The 20,505-nt window shown below is 45.4% G+C and overlaps 1 protein-coding gene and 1 non-coding gene across 6 annotated transcripts in view; both read right to left on the bottom strand.

Moving 5' to 3' along the window:
- The window catches only part of MEI1 (meiotic double-stranded break formation protein 1), a 55,218-nt gene that overhangs the window by 3,567 nt on the left and 31,146 nt on the right, over positions 1-20,505 (bottom strand). For 4 of the 5 annotated variants that reach the window (XM_020876896.2, XM_020876897.2, XM_070453433.1 and 1 more), the window contains 9 exons: positions 17,023-17,298; positions 11,842-12,007; positions 9,007-9,111; positions 6,952-7,062; positions 6,504-6,664; positions 4,208-4,289; positions 3,842-4,017; positions 906-987; positions 231-337 (listed from right to left, as the gene is read on the bottom strand). In XM_020876896.2, the coding sequence (XP_020732555.1) occupies positions 231-337; positions 906-987; positions 3,842-4,017; positions 4,208-4,289; positions 6,504-6,664; positions 6,952-7,062; positions 9,007-9,111; positions 11,842-12,007; positions 17,023-17,298 (1,266 nt within the window). Of the gene's footprint in view, positions 1-230; positions 338-905; positions 988-2,162; positions 2,405-3,841; positions 4,018-4,207; positions 4,290-6,503; positions 6,665-6,951; positions 7,063-9,006; positions 9,112-11,841; positions 12,008-17,022; positions 17,299-20,505 lie in introns of those variants that run through there. The other variant, XM_070453434.1, reaches the window with a different exon arrangement.
- LOC139030735 (U6 spliceosomal RNA) lies at positions 20,384-20,490 on the bottom strand. Its single transcript, XR_011483138.1, has one exon. It is a non-coding gene; the product is annotated as a U6 spliceosomal RNA (small nuclear RNA).

The raw sequence follows: 20,505 nt of genomic DNA, 5'->3' as shown, positions 1-20,505 counted from the left end.
TGACATCTTTAGTAGCTAGCACAGGACCTGGCATGTGGTGGGCAGGCCCTGGTCAATGTTTCATTAGTGAGTGAATAAGAAAGAATGCCCAGGTCTTCTGGGCTGAGAAGATGTGGGCATTTAGAGGAATTCTCTAAGCAGGCTTCTTGTAGGGTGAAGGCCCACCCAGCCCCTCTACCTTCTTGGAGGATGACACTCTTCAGACCACAAGACATCCATTCTATACTTACCAGGGTCATAAGTCTCAAGATTTCAGGTTTGAGGAAGGAATTCTCTCCAGCTTCCAAGAGAGTAAACATCAAAAACCGATTCCAGGGCTGGCAGGCCACATGGAGGGCTATGGGAAACACCAGTCATCGTGTTGTTAATGCTGCTTTTCTGAAGGCCGTGGAACACTGATAAAGAAAACTTTCTCCTATTGGCTCAAAAAACGGGTTGCTCCACTAGAGGCAGGGCATTGAACAAGCTGACTCCAGGGGTTTCTTTTTTCCTGGGCTTCTATCCACCCACGCTGCATGGCACAGGGAGACCATATATCCCATTATATGTGGGAGGAGCTCTGCCATGCAAGAGCTATGTGGGGCAAGTTGCTTGACATCCCTGAACTTCAGTGTCCTCATCTGTATAATGGACATAGCAGTGCCCTTGCAGTATTGTTAAAAGAATTAAACAAGATGAATGTGAATCAGGGAGCTCCCTGGTGGCCTAGCGTTAGGATTCTGGGCTTTCACTGCCATGACTCAGGTTCAGTCCCTGGTAGGGGAATTGACATCCCGCAAACCAAAAAAGAAGGGTATGAATCACAGAACAGGGGATGGGAGTTTGGGGTGGGAGGGTGTCATGGCAGGTGCTGGCTCCCTCCAACCACCCCCATGAGAACATCAGAGAAGAGGGAGGGTTTGTACCAAAGTCTGGGCTCCGAGCATGCAGGTAGTCAAGCAAGGCCTCCAGGCAGCCGACACAGGCGTGGGACAACAGAGGGTCCTTCTGCAAAAAAACAACAAAACCCACAGACGTACACATCAGATTTCACTATTAATGAATTTTGCTGCCAACCAAGAAAAAAACATTTGGTTTTCAAAACAATTGGATTTCAGGATTTCAGATTGGGGATTGTGACTCTGTAGAAAATCAAGACGTTGGTTGGTTTCATCTCTCACTCACACACAAATCACAGTGTGTATACTGATGATTTACCAACATTTGACAGACTGTTCTGTTCCAGAAAAGAGTGGGCCCTGGGACCCTTTAAGCAATTCACAAATTACAGATGCTATAAGAGCCCCGCAGTTTATCTAAGTCAGCATGGGTAGGTTTTTTCTTAAAGCAGAAGCTTTTACCAAACAAAATTTTATGCTCTAATAAGCACATGAAAAGAGCTTATTATCATTAGTCATTAAGGAAATGCAAATTAAAATCACCTTGAGATAACACCACATGCTCACCAATAGCTAACTGTGACTGACAATAAATACTAAGTATTGGCAAGAATGTGAAGCAAATAGAACTCTCGTGCACTCCTAATGGGAAGGCGAAATGGTGTAGCCGCTTTGGAAAATAGTTTGATGGTTTCTTATAGACATACGCTTACCATATGTTGTAGGCAGAATTTTAAGATGGTCCCATGACCTTTGCTCCCAGATGTTACTCCTGTGATTAGGTTACATTATATGGCAAAAGGGAGATTGTTTGGGTTGGTCCAATCTGATCACACCAGTTTCTCTAAAAGCAGAGTTTTCTTTGGCTAGTGGCAGAAGAACCAGAGAGACTGGAAGTAGGAGAAGGACTCAACATGCACTGGCTGGTTAGAGGATACAGGGGCCATGTAAGACAGAATAGGGGCAACCTTAAAGAGATGAAAGAGCTCCCCCCACATCAAACTAAGAAAGAAGTGTTTCTTTCCTTGATCTCCCAGATAAGCACCCAGCCTGAGCAATAACTTGATTTCAGCCTTGTGAGACTCTTAAGTGAAGAACCTGGTTAAGCCCACCCAGACTTCCAGCATAAAGAATTGTCAGATAACAAGTGGGTGCTGTGTTAAGCTATTACATTTGTGGTGTGTAGATACACAGCAACAGAAAACTAATATGTCATTTGACCCAGCAATCCCACTCCTAGGTATTTTACCCAAGAGAAGTAAAAATGGATATTTACACAAAGACTTGTACTTCAGTCTTTATTCAAAATAACCAAAAGTCTGGAAGTCCCAAATAGCTATCAGTGTTGTGTTTGTCGCTCAGTCATGTCCAACTCTTTGTGGCCCTGTGGACTGTAGCCCGCTAGGCTTCTCCATCCGTGGAATTTTCCAGGCACAAATACTGAAGTAGGTTGCCATTTCCTTCTCCAGGGGATCTTCCCGACCCAGAGACTGAAGGTCTCCCACACTGCAGCCAGACTCTTCACCCTATGAGCCACCAGGAAGCAGCAGGTAAATGGATAAACAGACTGTGGGAGAGCCAGGTAATAGGCCGCTACTCACCCGTACATAGAAACAAAGCACTGGTACACACAGCAGCATGAGTGAACCTCAGAAGCATTAAGCTAAGTTGAAGAAGACAGACACACAGGCAACATAATCTATGATTTCATTTACATGGAATTCTAGAAATGGTACAGCTGTAGTGCCAGCAAGCAGATCAGTGTTTGCCAAGGGTCAGGGATGGGGAGGGGACTGACTACAAAGCAATACACGGGAGCTTTTTGTGGTGCTGGAGACCTATACCGTGATTGTGGTGGTGTTCACAAAACTGTATATATTTGTCAAAACTCATCTAATTACACTTAAATCAGTGAATTTTACTACATGTAAGTTATATCTCAGTAAGACTGATTTTTTTTAATGTAACAAACTAACCAAAAAAATCCTATGTTCTCCTCATGCTATCCTTTGGAACACAGCAACCTGGAGGTTAAGTTATGAGGCAGATCTGGATTTGAATCCTTGCTTGACTACTTACCATCTACAGGATCCTGGCCAAGGTTACTTAATTTTGCTAAGTGGGGATAAAAAGATTACTTGGGTTGCTAAGAGGGTTTGATGAGATATGGGTACAGAGTATCTAACGAGTGCTTGGCACTGAGTTAGCACAAAAAAGTGGTGACTATCTTAATGAAATGCAGAACAGGGGAAACATTCTCCCTAACAACCCCCAAGTCTAGGCCTTGTGTCCTTTCTCCTTCTCCAATCAAAAATTAACTCTTAACCAGTTAAGAGTTGGGAACTTCCAACTTTTTCCCAGGTACTCAAGATTGGCCACTTTTTGCTTGTCCAGGATCCATTCCTCCTTCTTCTGAGAACAATTTTATTTTGCAGAAACACTCCTCTCTTATGTTCAGTCCATGTGAGTTATGGAGAGCTGACCATATGCCCCATCCTCCAGGAGAGGCACAAGTCAGGCCAATCAGAACACCCCATGTTTCAAGCAGAGTGACTAGCACATTACCAAGCCAGGCTCATGAGATTCAATTCTGGGGGCTACTGAGATATAGAAACTTTCTTTCTGACAGGATATAAGCCAAGAGCTGCTCTAGGTTATCCTACCATCCCATGAGAAGAAAGCTGAGAGAAACGCAGAGCCAGGAGATAAGACAGACAGAGCTCTGATGACACTCTCTGAGCCTCTGGGATCCCAGATGTGCCTAAAGCCTGTTTTGGCCCTTGGACTTCTCAGTTATGAGACAATTTGAGTTTTGTTTCTGTCACTGTAACTTTAAAACCAGTCAAGCTACTCTCCAGGCCTTGGTGGGAATACCAGGGTCTTGACAGGCAGCTACCCCTTCCTGCTGTCATCCTGGGAGAACCAGGCTCCACTGCCAGGGTCGCACTTGGCAAGGGCCTTACCTGCACCAGAAGGTTCTGCAGTCCGATGACCAGGGACAGCACTTGTGATGTTCCCAGTGGAGATAGGACAGTGTCCTCAGGGGCTGGCAGTGACTGGGCCCCTGAGGGCAGTAGGGCAACCAGGGCAGAGGAGAAGTTTTGTTGCAGGGCTGTCCGCAGGAAGCGTAATATGGCAGCTGAAAGTAGGAAAATCCTTACACCCAGTTCCTGTCTCATTCCCCACCTCCCTGTGCCCAGCTCTGTTACAGGGGGAAGACCATGGAGATATAGTGGGGTGACCACAGTCTGGTCTGGGTGGGGTGGTCCCATCTCAGGATCTAGGGGAAAGGTTTTTCTTCTCCCTGCTGTAGGCCCTTGGCCCCACACCTGACAGCAGTGCAGCCTTTTTCTTCGGGATGCTGAGGGCCTTCAGTACTTGGTCCAGTTCCACGGACAATGTCTGATGAACCTGGCAGAGCATGGGGTAAAGGCATAACCCCCACTTTCTGGGAGCCTGAGGAGAAAATAACCTGCCACAATATCTCGTGTACCTTCATACACATACCCAGAAGGACAGAGAGGGCCACACAGGGTCTTGTGAACCTCACCTGGATTCAGGAGCTTGAGGAGGAAAATCAAGCCCAGACCTGGAGAACCCTGCTTCTCCCAAATTTCCCCCATCCACAGAGAGCATCTGCACCAGGGAGGAACTGATCCTGGCCTTATCTGTAAGTCCATCTCCACCTCAGCCCACCATCTACCTAACTCAGACCTGGAGTCAGATGGCCCAGATTCAAAATTCTGGCTCTGCCACTTGCCAGCTGAGTGGCTGTGGACAAGCCACTGCCCTGCACCTCTCAGCCTGTCTTACATCCTTCACCTGTGAAACGTGAACAGTACCACCTGCTTTCACTCCTGCCAGAGCCATTGTGAAGAATAGCTGAGGATCAGTACTGTGAATGTGCTCCTTGACGTCAAAGCAGTGACCAAAGTGAGGGGTTAGTTTAGGCAACAGGTTCAAAGCTGTGAGTGTGCTCTGCTCTCCTTACCCAGAACATGAGCTGCCTTTAGGCAGCTTCTCCTCCACTTGGATCTATCACCGTTTTGCACAAAGCATTTCCTCAAAAATGCTTGTTGGCTGATGGAATTGGCAGGTTCTAAGCAGAACCAACTTGTATAAAGATATTCAGATGCTATACTAATCTGTTAGTAGGGGAAGCTGTGTGCAAGTTCTGTGCTATCTGCTCAATTTTTTTGTAAATCTAAAGCTGTCTGAAAAATAACAGCTACTAAAAATCAACCAGAAACAAACAAAACAAGGTATGGAAATGTGAAAGAGCACAGTGAACTGGGAGAAGAGCAAGCATGTGCTCTGAAGAGGAGGGCAGAATGACAGGAAGTAAGGCTGCAGGGGGGGCCTAGTAGGTAGGGTCTCAGCAGCCATGAAGAAAACAGAAAGGTGCTGAAGGATAGTGGGCAGAGGGAAAGTGTGGACAGACTGTGCTGTGGGGATATAGAGGCAGGGGAACGGAGAGGCTGGGACCAGCAGAATGTGAACAGGCTGCCTTGATGTTGAGGACGAATGATCAGGCCTGAACGAGAGCAGAAGGGAGGACCTGGAGCAGAGGCAGTTAGGTGACTGGCTGGGTGTGAGCTGAGGGCCAGGGCAGAACTGATGACGTGGTACAGGCTTCCATCCAGGCAGGTGGCTGCAGGGGCAGGGGTGGGCCCAATAGAGAAAAGCAGGAGAGGGTCCTGTCCCAAATTGACCCCACTAGCAACTACCTGAGGATCTGCTATAGTGCAGATCTGCCAGTTTACTGAATAGAAGCCAAAATTTTAAGACTCACTTCAATTCTATACCAGTGAGTGTTTGCCTGGCATTAGGTTGGCAAAAAGCTGGGCACAGTGAGAGGATTCCTCGAGGGGTAGGCTATGGTTTACATCCACCAGGAGTAGCCAGCCTTAAGGGAAGCACTCAAAAGTGGAGCAGCCCACAGAGGAGCCCATGCAGGGCACTAGGATGCCAAGGTCATACAAGGGGGAGGGGCTGAGAGGAAAGGTGTTCTGTGGATAAGTCCATGGCGCTTCTGTTCCCCTCATCACCTTCTCTAACAGTCACATGACAGCTCTATGTATATGGCACATCACAGCTTGCCACCCACCACTTCAAGATCATGGCTGGATTCTGCCTTCCCGTTCAGCTGGACAGTCCACTCCCTACACCCTGGCATGTGATACCTCACCACTCTTCAAATACATAAATCATGTCTTAAACTTGTGCAGCTTCAGGCCTGTGCTCATCTCATTCTCTTTGCCTAGCATCCTCTTCCCCTCGCCTGGCACAGTCTTACTTACCTTTCAAAGCTTTGCTTAAAGATTACAACACAAGTTCCCTAAGTGTGGGGTGTATACTGTATTCATTTTTTATTCCTCTGTTCCTAAAGTACCGCCTGGCATGTAGGTGATCCATGTGTGCTAAATGGATCAATGTAAATCAACCTGACAACAGCCTTGCATGTTACTCTCCTGTTTTGTAGGCAAGGAAACTGAAGCTCAAAGAGATAAATACTTCACTAAGGTTACATAGGTAATAAGCCACAGAGCTGAGACCAGAACTCAGATCTTCATTGCTCCTTTGAGTGACACCCATGCCCCAAAGCTACAGCAGTTAGAGACTAACCTGAAGACTGCCTTGGTGCTGCTGGGCAGAGAAGGAGGCAGTGAGGAGCCAGGCGGAGCAGAGGAGCCCGGTCCTGGGAGAGCCCTCTTCAGCCCAGGTCAGCGCCAGCATCTTCTCCAGAAGCTCTATCAGGGCCGTGCTGCTCAGAAGCACTGCAGCAGCTGCAGAGGGTTGGGCAGAGCAGGTGGTGCTCAATTAGTACCCAGAAGGTGCTTCACATATGCACTGTGAATGAACAAAAGGGTCACCTGGAGGCCCTAGAGGTCCCAGCTTCATTTTGAAACCAAAGGTTATTGGAACCAGAAAGGACCTTATGACCATCCGTTCCAGCCACACACACCCTTATTTATTTATTTTTTTAAGATGGAAGAACTGAGGGCAGCAAGAGCCCCAGACACTGCCCAGCACCCTCCCTTCCTCTTCACTGTGCCAGCCTGGGCCCCAGCACCTCTTCTCTGACTGCCCAGCGTGGTCTGGTGAAGGCTGCAGTACAGGAAGTTGAAGGAGGGCTGCAGGATGTCCGAGTCAGCGGGGCTGCATGTCCCACACAGCTTGCTCACTGCAAGAGATCAGAGTCCTTGGGAGCCCCAGCACTCACACGTCTTAAAGCTAATGGCCCTCAACTGGCTAATTTCAGATGTCAGTCTTGGGGATCAAGAACAAACCAGGTGTCCCTGATGTTATTGCCAATGGAAAGAAGCAGTGAAAAACCCAAAGACATGTTCACACTCTCCATCGGAATGAACATCAGGCAAGCAGCCCACAGCTGCATGTATGAACAGACTGCACAAGTTTAGGAGGTCAAAAGGCAGCCTCTGACAGCACTTGTGCCAGCCAGGCTCCAGGTTGCAGAGTCTGCAGAGGTTATGTAGGCCAACTTGCCACCATCAGCAGAAAGATGATTCAGTCTCTGAATTCTTTCAGCAATAGGCACTCACCACCTTCCCAGGGGAGGTCTGTAGCTATCGACGAGCAGTTCCCTAAACTTGCCACATTCTCTCTCTCATACCACTCCATCTAGCTAACACCTTTCCTCCGATTCAGCAATCAAGATTCAGCTCAGACTTCACCTCCCTCGTGAATTCTCCCTTAATCTCTCAAGGCAAGGTTAAGCGCCTCCTCATACTCCACCTGCCTCACCAGAGCAGTTTCAACACTGTGGAGTAGACGTCTACAGAGCACAACCCCTTCCTCCTGGGAAGTACCAGCCCTTGCTCCTCTGCCCCCACCATCCTAGATATAAACCTACCTAAGTCCTCACTCACTTTTCTAGCAGCCATATCACACTTGACTTTACATGGCTCATGAGGGGCCTAGACAGCTAGGCCCCTCCCAACCACAGCCCCACCCTTGAACCACAGTCCTCTACTCTCAATGCTCGCAAATAAAACTATTCAAGGGTTATATGTAAATACATACTCATTTCATGTATATATTTCAGTCTGTCATGTCTCCCTGTTAGAGGCCCTTTTGACAGCTGTTTTTGTCACACACAAACCTCCCTCCTGGCTGAGTGTCACCTGATAAGACAGGCAGGCAATGACCAGCACCAGGCCAGGCTGGACACTGATCTTCTCATGAGGAGATCTGGGCTCCAGGCAGGGAAAAAACCATGCTCCCCTGTGGCCAGAGGACATGACACTCCACAGGGACTAGAGACACACCATTTTTCCTATTAATTTCAAACTTTCCTCAACAAATCTTCCTGAGGGTGCTGCCTATGAACTGATGGCTGCATCAACGAGCAATAAAAGATCCTAATAAGGTTTGGGGTGCAGGGAGGGAAAAGGCCTAGAGATCTGTGAACTGGATCATCAGATCCTGAGTCAGCTGCAGGGTGAGGTGGAGAACAGAGCTTGTGCCAGGAAAAATGAAGGATATATAGACAGTACCCTCTGAAGGCCTACTCTGTGCCAAGCACCCCGTGGCATTCTACATTTAAAATTACTCCTTACATCAACCCTAAATCAGTACACACTGTTATCTTACTTATGAGGAACCAAAGGCTCACAAAGGCTAGAGGTTGCCCAAGGTTGCATAACTAGTGATTAAGCTGAGATCAAAAATCAGGCCTTCTTGATTCTGGAGCTTGTCACAGTGACTTGTTTTGGTTTTTGTTCTCCAAACATTCCCAGAGGACGAGCAGAAGATCTGTAAGGTCCTTTATCAAGAAGCCCATAGGAGATCAACCAGTCAGAGAACTGTGCATGGGCTGATCATATACCCTGCAACTCTCATCCCTCACATTGCCTTTAAAAATGCTTTGTTGAAATCATTCAACTTCGGGGGGTCTCGGTTTGTGGGGGGCATGAGTCCCCATTCTTGCATGGCCCTGCAATAAACCCTTCTCTACTCAAAAAAAGAGAGAGAAGCCCACAGGAATAAACTGACCCACCAGCTTCTTCCAAAAGGTGAAAGGGTGGAAGAAAAGACCAAGGCCAGCACTATGAGGGTCGACCCACAGCCTGCCCAGCCCTGGGCCCTCAGGCACTGTCCCAAGCACCTTGGTGAAGCAGCTTCATGGCCATGCTGTCCAGTTCTTGCTCTGACTCATTCCTCAGCTGCACTAATGAGAGGAGGCTCAACAGCAAAGGCAGGTTCCCGGAGGCTGTTAGGAACAAGAAGAGCTGGTCAGGGGGACTGACAGACAGATCACCACCACCACCCGACCAGTGGTAAATAGTTCTTTGGGATTCACCCCTATTTCCTGTCTTCTTTATTTGGAAAAGGGGCGACTGACAGACTGAGTGCCAACTCTGGGTTGGATAAGAGAATTCATTATTTCACTTAATCCTCTTTAAAATCATGGGAAGTGGGGACTGTCATTTCTATTTTACACTTAAGAAAACTGAGGCCCAGAGAGGCTAACTGACATCTCCCAGGTCCCACAGTGACTGGCAGGGCCAGGACTTGAACCCAAATCTGAATCCAAGGCTCACAGTCTTTCCACTATGGGTTTTCAAGAAATCTCATGATCCTTAAACACTATTATCAGTTAGGTGTGGCTTCTTCCCTGAAAAGGAAGGATTCAGCTCCTCCAGATCCCCTTAACAGAAGAGAAGATATTAAGAAGAGGTGGCAAGAATACACAGAAGAACTATACAAAAAAGATCTTTACGACCCAGATAATCACGATGGTGTAATCACTCATCTAGATCCAGACATCCTGGAATGTGAAGTCAAGTGGGCCTTAGGAAGCATCACTACGAACAAAGCTAGTGGAGGTGATGGAATTCCAGTTGAGCTGTTTCAGATCCTAAAAGATGATGCTGTGAAAGTGCTGCACTCAATATGTCAGCAAATTTGGAAAACTCAGCAGTGGCCACAGGACTGGAAAAGGTCAGTTTTCATTCCAATCCCAAAGAAAGGCAATGCCAAAGAATGCTCAAACTACTGCACAATTGCACTCATCTCACACACTAATACAGTAATGCTCAAAATTCTCCAAGCCAGGCTTCAGCAATACGTGAACTTCCAGGTGTTCAAGCTGGTTTTAGAAAAGGCAGAGGAACCAGAGATCAAATTGCCAACATCCGCTGGATCATCAAAAAAGCAAGAGAGTTCCAGAAAAACATCTATTTCTGTTTTATTGACTATGCCAAAGACTCTGACTGTGTGGATCACAATAAACTGTGGGAAATTCTGAAAGAGATGGGAATACGAGACCACCTGACCAGCCTCTTGAGAAACCTGTATGCAGGCCAACTGGACATGGAACAACAGACTGGTTCCAAATAGGAAAAGGAGTACGTCAAGGCTGTATATTGTCACCCTGCTTATTTAACTTATATGCAGAGTATATCATGAGAAACGCTGGGCTGGAAGAAGCACAAGCTGGAATCAAGATTGCCAGGAGAAATATTAATAACCTCAGATATGCAGATGACACCAACCTTATGGCAGAAAGTGAAGAAGAACTAAAGACCCTCTTGATGAAAGTGAAAGAGGAGAGTGAAAAAGTTGGCTTAAAGCTTAACATTCAGAAAACTAAGATCATGGCATCTGGTCCCATCACTTCATGACAAATAGATGGGGAAACAGTGGAAACAGTGGCTGACGCTATTTTTTTGGGCTCCAAAATCACTGCAGATGGTGATTGCAGCCATGAAATTAAAAGACGCTTACTCCTTGGAAGGAAAGTGATGACCAACCTAGACAGCATATCAAAACGCAGAGACATTACTTTGTCAACAAAAGTCTGTCTAGTCAAGGCTATGGTTTTTCCAGTAGTCACGCATGGATGTGAGAGTTGGACTATAAAGAAAACTGAGCACCAAAGAATGGATGCTTTTGAACTGTGGTGTTGGAGAAGACTCTTGAGAGTGCCTTAGACTGCAAGGAGATCCAACCAGTCCATCCTAAAGGAGATCAGTCCTGAGTGTTCATTGGAAGGACTGATGTTGAAGCTGAAACTCCAGTACTTTGGCCACCTGATGCGAAGAGCTGACTCACTGGAAAAGACCCTGATGCTGGGAAAGATTGAGGGCAGGAGGAGAAGGGGACAAGAGAGGATGAGATGGTCGGATGGCATCACCAACTCAATGGACATGAGTTGGGGTAAACTCCGGGAGTTGGTGATGGACAGGGAGGCCTGGTGTGCTGCAGTTCATGGGGTCGCAAAGAGTTGGACACGACTGAGCGACTGAACTGAACTGAACTGAGATCCCCTTAAACATGCCTCCAAACCCCCGCCCTCAACAGAACTGGACCAAGTGAGCCATAATTCTCCACCCACTTCCTCTTAATTGCTTGAAAATTTAAAAGTTCAACTTTCTAAGAGTAGGGGAAAAACCAAACTAATCCCAGCCTTTCACACTGTACCAAATATCAAGCTTTTGTGACTCCAGGGAGTCCCATTCCAGATTTGGAAACCATCCTTTTGGATCTCAACAGGAGCTTCCAATCCATCACAGATCCACTCCCTCCCTTTGCCCCTGCTGGCTGTTGCTGCCTCCCTCAGCTCCCCAACATTTACCGCTTCTTTCTTCCCAACTGGGGACTGCCATTCTTGTGACAAATTCTCTGAGCACATGCTGCGCAGGGTAGGGATATGCATACATGCATCAAACACACCCACCCATGCAGACATGAAACATAAGCACACTCAAACCACACACACAACACACACACATACACACACACAAGTATGCTGAACACCCACTCTCCCACAAGAGGAAGAAGATAAAAGTTTCTTGCTTGATGCCCCACTGGCCTGACTTGTCTTTTGCAGAGAAAACTCAGATTCTCTCTCCCAGAGCAGACCTCATCACAGTAGAGAGGCCCACTCCTCAGTGACCTTCCTTCAGGTCTAACATGCCCCCAGCAGCTACAGGCTGACCTCCTGAGGGGGAGGACCCATGCTCCACCAGCAGATGCTGTAGGATCATCAGGAAGTGGCCTCTGATGAGACCGCCCACTTGGACATCTTCATTCCTCCTCAGAAAGGTCTTTAGGACGATCAGTACCTTGCGGGCTATGTCCATGGGACTGGAACAGATGAGGTCCTGAGCAGGAGAGAAGGAAGCCAGAGCTCAAAGGGCATTATAGTTGGGGACAGTTGAACAGTGAAGAAGAGGGGCTGGAGAAGGGCCCCAAATAATGCTGTCACAGAACCTGGGGAAGGAAGCACTCACCCAGGACCTACCATGCATCATCCTGTCAAATAAATCCATCCTAAATGGGAGAAAACAGAGGCTCAGAGAGATTGTGTGATGTGCCAAAGCTCACATAAACAGTAAGTGGCACAGTTAGGATTTGAATCCCTGGTGGCTCAGATGGTAAAGAATCTGCCTACAGTGCAGAAGACCCTGGGTCAGGAAGATTCCCCTGGAGAAGGGAATGGCTACCCACTTCAGTATCATTGCCGGGAGAATCCCATGGATAGAGGAGCTTGGCAGGCTACAGTCCCAAGGGTAGGACTTGGATCACAAAGAGTCAGATACGACTAAGTGACTAACACACTCCCAACTCCAATGGGACCTGAGTGTGCCTTAAGGGAGAAGGGGGTGGGGGTGGAGATGTCACAGGGCAAGGACAGGATGGGTTAGGACAGATTCAGGACACAGGAAGAGAAGCAAGGACCAAATCAGGCCCTGTCTCCACCATGGCATCTGGCTATTTCTGCCCCAAGGAGTAAAGGCCTTGGTTTCAGAAGGCGGGAAAGAACATTGCTTTTTATTTGCTTTCAGAGTTAATGAGTATATGTTAAAGGGGAAGTCAGCAGAAGCTACACCAGAGACTATCCCACTGAGAGCTCCTGCACCTTCCAGCTCAAACAGGCCAGTTCCTCTGGGCAGGGCAGAGGGGGCTGGGTGCCACAAAACCAGTATCACACACAGACTCCTAGCTCCTGACACACAGATCCATGATTACAGGCAACCGGCCAGACAAACCCAGACGTGCTGATCACTGGGTAGCACAGGGGCGTCTGTACTTGGCTCTCTAAAAACCCCCACAGCTGCCAGAGAAACAACTATAATACTGATGAAATAATTCATATTTTATGGCACAATGAGAAACATTTAAACATAAAATTTTTCTTTGCTAGCTTGGGCCTCTTCCTCCCCTTTTAGTGTGTATTGTGCATCTGAATTAACCAGACCTCCTGAGGAGATACCATTCTTTCTCAATCTCATCAACGGTCACAACTCATAAGTCTTTAGGAGATAATTTCCTTCCTAATTCTGCAAGGGACCATGATGACCTGTGATCCACTACTACCTTTGTATGTATAGATTTAAATTGTGTAAACGATCAATAATATGTCATTTAACCATTTGTCTCAAAAACTTAAATCACTGTGCTTTGACCTCTTATGGGCAGAACAGTCCTCAGAGCTTTTTATTTTACTTTCTTAATTTACTTTTTTGGCCACACCACATGGTTTTCAAGATCTTAGTTAATGGACCAGGCATGGAACCTGTGCTCCCTATACTGGAAGCACTGAGTCCTAACCACCTGACTGCCAGGGAATTCCCCTCAGAGATTTCTGAAAGACTGTCTACCAGGTTATAATTCTCGGGTTGGCTCAAATAAATATGCCATTTCCTTCTGAGATAGACTGTTGATTAATTTTTATTGACAACATCAATAGCAATCACTCAGTTAGGACCTAATAATGTCAGGTATTGTTCTGTGTTTAAACTGTAGTTACATGTTTGTCTATACATTATCTGTATCTTCATAACTCTTCCAGTTTTTCAAATCAGTAAACTGGGGCAGATTAACTAGTTTGCCTGTCAAGAAAGCAGGGGCATTATAAATTCTATAGCCACTATGATTTAAGGAAAGGCAGGGATGAGGTTGGCTTCATCTTTGTTACCTTGTAGGGACTTGGTTGGGAAGATCCCCTGGAGTAGGAAATGGCAACCCACTCCAGTATTATTGCCTAGAAAATTCCATGGACAGAGGAGCTTGTTGGGCTACATTCCGTGGGGTTGCAAAGAGTTGGACATGACTGAGCACGCACATACACATACACACAGAGACTCAGAAGACACCTCTGGAAGGAGAGGATCTCAGAATAAGAAGGCTAAAGGGAATCTCAGTTCATTTCCATCAACCTTTTTACTTTATAGAGTATGAGGCTGAAGCCAGATGAGGTGTGATTTGTCTAAGGTCACAGGACCCACAGCCAAACCAGTTTCCTAGTTCTGCTCCTTCACCAGCACATGGCTGCCTGACTGCCAAAGCTGGTCTCTTAGAAACCTAAGTTATAGAAAAAAAAAAAAAAAAGAAACCTAAGTTAGTGAATGTTAAAAGTGCCAAAGGAGGGGGGCTATTAGATATTTGGCAGCTGTGATAAATGCCAGGGGAAGGGGTGCACCCCATCATGTGGGTTAGTGAGGAGGCTCTGGGTGGAGCATGGCCCACTCTGAAGCCTCTCCTGTCCAGAGTCATCCAGAACTCTCTGGGACTGGGTCAACCAGAGGCACATGGCCCAAGCAGGGAACAAACAGAGCTTCTATGACATCACTGCTTTTTACATATAAACAACCCACGTGAAAGACCACCCGTTGGTAAGAGTGGCAATTAACAGCTTTGTTTTCAGCTGTTAATTACCCATATCAGAAACAGAAATTGGTACCAACACATATTTTTAGACTCTTTCCCCTCCTGCAGCTAGAAGCTGGGAAGCAATGGTAGGAATTATACACATGAACAAAACAACAAAGTTGTTCCTTGCTCTTCTTTCTTAACACTGATGTTTCTAGGATCTAGTTTCGTAAAAAACTCATTAATTTAGGCTCCGGTCATTTTCATGACCTTTGTTAGCTATATGACCTTCAGTATTCAATAAGTCTTCCTTCTTTTTTTAAAAACTGTTTATTTATTTGGCTGTATCAGGTCTTTCCAGGCTTAGTTGTCAGGTGGAATGTGGGATTTTTAGCTGCTCAAGCAGGGTTCAAACCTGCATCCCTTGCATTGGAAGGCAGATTCTTAACCAATGGACCACAAGGGAAGGCCCTCAGTAAGCCTTTCTGAGATTAAGATTCTTTATCTGGTTCAGAGTCGGTCAGGAATCAGTAAATGATAGTCTACTGTGTACAGCATACCACAAGTGCTCCTATATATTCTTTCATTTATCCCCATGTTATCTCCATTTTAGACATGAGGAAACCAAAGCTCAGAGAAGACTTCTTCTAGTTGTTAGGGGTTTGTTGTATCTGAGTCCCTCACTGGCCCATGGGCCAGGAACTAGATCTAATTCTTTCCTGTGCTCAAACAAACAGCTCTCCTAATTAGATGAAACCCTGAGTCAGGGTTGGTTTCTCTCTTATCGTGAGATTTAGCTCAGTTTACTGGAAAAAATTACAGGGAATCAAAATCTGGGTTTTAATCTTAGCTCTTGTGACCTTGGGCAAATCTCTCTAAAACTATTTCTTAATCTGTTTAAAAAGAAAAAAATAAGATACTATGATTAGTATCTTCCTCAGAAGATCTGAATTTTTTCTTTTTTGAGAAACTTAGATCTGTTCAGATCCCTAACTCAACAGGTAAGCAAAGGTTTATAAATACTTATGTGTGAGGAACTAACCCTGAATACTTTATCTGGCAAAGAAAATCCAGCATCTTAGCTCTGTCCATTGCTACCCTGTGTCCCATCTTTCCTTATGCACTAATGGCTTATTTTTTAACCCATTCCTTATTCCCCTTTCTTCCTCATCCAAGGAAGAATTTGAGCCAAAGCATGAATGTGGCCCCTATCAAATCAACACATGTGAGATTTCACAGAATGACAGATCTCAGGGACAGAGGGTGAAGATTTAAGTCTGAGTGGGGGAGTGTACGTGTGAGTGTGGATATGGACAGAAGTAGGTAACTTAAGGAAGTGAGATATACAATACGCAGGTGTTATTTCCACCATAAAAGTGAAAAGTGAAGTCACTCAGTTGTGTCCGACTCTTTGCGACCCCACGGACTGACCATAGCCTACCAGGCTTCTCCGTCCATGGGGTTTTCCAGGCAAGAATACTGGAGTGGGTTGCCATATCCTTCTCTAGGAGATCTTCCCGACCCAGGGATTGAACCTGGGTCTCCCGCATTGTAGGCAGACGCTTTACCATCTGAGCCACCAGGGAAGTCCCATTTCCACCATAGTCACTCCAATAAAATCAGGGAATCATATTTATTGATGATAAGAATATCAAAAGAACACCCAGTCACCTCTAAAGGGCTGTGTCATTCTTCTAGGACTAAGGGACAGGGGGCAAGTAAGTGAACTGGTTTTGAAGGCAGGGGTTCTAAACCACATTGTCAGTTTGGGACCTGCCACTAGTCACATTAATTGGTCACTAAATACAAATTGTCAACTATGTAAATAATTTACTTTAAATATATATATATATGTGTGTGTATATATATATATATGTATATATATATATGTATATATATATATATAATAATAGCAGTTATCTCTATAATAATAAAGAAAAATAGATGGAATAAAGCCAGTGTGTGAGAAACTGCAAACAAGCAGCTTCCTTATCTAACTGATGAAACTGACAGAAATTATAGGAATGTCTTACACAAAAAAATCATTGGAATAGGCAATAAACTCATGATAAAAAAAATTCTGGGTATGCCCAAGGGAGAGTGTTACACATGTAACATTATCTTGAGAGTTATGACAGAAAAGAGGCTGAGTCCCTTTGCCAATCAGATATCTGCCACTACATGCCCCAGGGGTCCCCTGTGACATCAAACCCTTGCTAACAGAGCATACTTAAGACAGGCAGGCGAGAGGGAATGGTGACAAAGGTCAGCATTTCAGAGGTATATCCCCTGGGGATTAGAGAGGCACATATCTCTGAGTGAGCAGACATCCATCAGACTTAGGAAAGGGTATGGATTTACCAGGCACCTGCCAGCTGAAAAGACCTCCTACTAGCATGGAAATAGTGATAAGTCCAGAGGCAGGCAGAAGCAGCTGTGGGTACCTCCTGACCTCAGGAAACCAGCTCCCAGAGAGAGAGGGCCCATCTCCTCTGACTGTAGAAAGGAGCAAGTGGTCACCTACTAGCAAAATGAGTAGGATGCTGGGGCTGCTCCTAAGCATGTGAAACAGGGCTGCTACGCTGGCGGGAAGGGTGGGCTGCCCAGCAGATGGGACACCGTCCAGCTCCTCACAGCTGCTCTCTTCCCAGGAGAACCAAAGTTCCAGGACACGGTGCCCAAACCTCCTCATCAGCTCTGGATACAGCAGGAACAACCTAAGCAGGAGCGGATGGTGGGTGTAGACTCGGTGCAGGTCTGGGGTGTCCTCTAGGAATTTTCTGATGGCGCCAACCACAGCCTGGAGGCAAAGAATAAAGAGGCTAAATGCACCTTACAGAGGGCCCAAGAGATTCCAATCCCCAACAAATAGAGAGAGCCAAGATGTAACTGGGAAAAAAATGTACTGGCTTCTCAGGGGTCCAGGATATTTTCACTGGCACCCTCCAGCAAAAAGAAAACCTCACGTGCACCCCAATGTTCATCGTAGCACTGTTTATCATAGCCAGGACATGGAAGCAACCTAGATGCCCATCAGCAGACGAATGGGTAAGCAAGCTGTGGTACATATACACCATGGAATATTACTCAGCCATTAAAAAGAATTCATTTGAATCAGTTCTAATGAGATGGATGAAACTGGAGCCCCTTATACAGAGTGAAGTAAGCCAGAAAGATAAAAACCAATACAGTATACTAACACATATATATGAAATTTAGAAAGATGGTAATGATAACCCTATATGCAAAACAGAAAAAGAGACACAGATGTACAGAACAGACTTTTGGACTCTGTGGGAGAAGGCGAGGGTGGGATGTTTCGAGAGAACAGCATCAAAACATGTATATTATCTAGGGTGAAACAGATCACCAGCCCAGGCTGGATGCATGAGACAAGTGCTCAGGCCTGGTGCACTGGGAAGACCCAGAGGAATTGGGTGGAGAGGGAGGTGGGAGGGGGGATCGGGATGGGTAATACATGTAAATCCATGGCTGATTCATGTCAATGTATGACAAAAACCACTACAATATTGTAAAGTAATTAGCCTCCAACTAATAAAAATAAATGAAAAAAAAAAAAGAAAATCTCATCGTGCTTACCTTGTAACAGTGGCCCTCAACTCAGGGTGATTTCACTCCTCAAGGGACATTTAAAAATGTCCAGACTGTCTAGATTATTGATTGTCTTGATTGGGGGAGTGCAAGTGGCGTCTAGTGTGAGAGAGCAGAAATCCCACTAAATATCCTACAATGCACAGAACAGCCTCCCACAGAAAAGACTGTGCAAAATGTTACCAGTGCTGTGGCTGAGAAACCCCACTCTATAATGACATTTAGCACAGTATGTCACAACTGTCAGAGTGTATGTGTCTACCTACCACACTAGACTTCAGCTGCCTGAGGGCAGGGAATGCAGCAGATTAATCTGTGGCCTGGCACAGGGCTTGGCACAGAGAAAGCAAAGGGTAGGTGTGTTAAACCATTTATTAAACCTCTCTCTTCCCTGTTGCACATATAACAAAGCTCAAATTCCTGAGCATGTTACTCTCAGGATTTTATGCTTCATAGTTTTGACTTCACTTGGGTCTTTCATCCATTTTGAGTTCATTTCTGTGTATGATATGAGCTAAGGGTCCAACTCCATTCTGTTGCATGTAGATATGCAGCTGATTCCAACACCATTTATTAAAAAGACAGTTCTTTCCTTTGCTGAATTGTCTTGTTGTCCTTATAAAAATATATGGGTTTATTTGGGGGGTTTTTGTTTGTTTGGGTTTTTGACCTGAGGGACCTTAATTCTCCCACCAGGGATGGAACCCAGGTCCTGGCAGTGAAAGTGCTGAGTTCTAACCACTGAACAGACAGGGAATTCCCTATGGGTTTATTTTTGGACTGTCAACTCTATTCAGTTGATCTGGATGTCTCTCCTAGACATATTTAGAACCACACTGTCTTGATTACTCTATCTTTGTAGTAAGTTTGAAATGAAGAAGTGTGAGTCCTCCAAACCTGATCTTTTTCAAGATTGTTTTGGCTATTTTGGGTCCCTTGCATTTCCAAATAAATTTTAGGATCAGCTTGTCCATTTCAAGACAAGAAAAAAAAAAGAAGGCAACTAGAATTTTGATCAAGATTATGTTGAATCTATAGAATAATTTGGGGAGTATTGCCATTTAAACACTAATAAGTCTTCTTTTTTCCTAGTTTTATTGAGACAAAATTAACATATAACATTGCATAAGTTTAAGGTTTCCCTGATGGCTCAGGTATGGGCTTCCCTTGTGGCTCAGCTGGTAAAGAATCCACCTGCAATGTGCAAGAAATGGGTTTGATCCCTGGGTTGGAAAGATTCCCCTGGAGAAGGGAACAGCTACCTACTCCAGAATTCCAGCCTGGAGAATTCCATGGACTGTATAGTCCATGGGGTCACAAAGAGTCAGACACGACTGAGGGACTTTCAAGTTTAAGGGATACAACATCATTATCTGATAAATGTGTATATTGTGAAATGATTGCTCCAGCCCTAAGAGTTTACAAAGAAGCTGGAGGGAGAAAACCTGTAACATATAACCTCATCAAAGTAATCCAAGACCAGCCTGATTAACAATGATGTAGGTCCCAGCAATACATTTTATTTCATAAACTGTTATCTGTAGACACCTCACAACTTTTTCCTCCTGCACAAACCAGGGGTGGTACTAAGAAAACAGCCTTTAACCAAATTGATCTTTATAACTTAGGTTAATTAGGACCTAATTAGCTTAGGTCCACAGCATGCAGGATCCTTCTTCTCTGACTAGGGATCAAACCTATGCCCTCTGCAGTGGAAGCATGGAGTCTTGACCACTGGACATGGGGGAAGTCCTTACATCTTGATTTTCTTTTTTTTTTTTCCATTTATTTTTATTAGTTGGAGGCTAATTACTTTACAATATTGTAGTGGGTTTTGTCATACATTGACATGAATCAGCCATGGATTTACATGTATTACCCATCCCGATCCCCCCTCCCACCTCCCTCTCCATCCCATCCCTCTGGGTCTTCCCAGTGCACCAGCCCTGAGCACTTGTCTCATGCATCCAGCCTGGGCTGGTGATCTGTTTCACCCTTGATAGTATACTTGTTTCAATGCTGTTCTATCTGAACATCCCACCCTCGCCTTCTCCCACAGAGTCCAAAAGTCTGTTCTGTACATCTGTGTCTCTTTTTCTGTCTTGCATATAGGGTTATCGTTACCATCTTTCTAAATTTCATATATATGTGTTAGTATACTGTATTGGTTTTTATCTTTCTGGCTTACTTCACTCTGTATAAGGGGCTCCAGTTTCATCCATCTCATTAGAACTGATTCAAATGAATTCTTTTTAATGGCTGAGTAATATTCCAAAAATATGGACCACTTCACAAATTTGCGTGTCATCCTTGCGCAGGGGCCATGCTAATCTTCTCTGTATCATTCCAATTTTAGTATATGTGCTGCCGAAGCGAGCACTTGATTTTCTTATCG

The sequence above is a fragment of the Odocoileus virginianus genome, chromosome 23, assembly GCF_023699985.2.
Source record: "Odocoileus virginianus isolate 20LAN1187 ecotype Illinois chromosome 23, Ovbor_1.2, whole genome shotgun sequence".
Classification (NCBI taxonomy): Eukaryota; Metazoa; Chordata; class Mammalia; order Artiodactyla; family Cervidae; genus Odocoileus; species Odocoileus virginianus.
The sequence above is the reverse complement of the archived record's forward strand: the minus strand, read 5'-3'. Positions and strand labels throughout refer to the sequence as shown.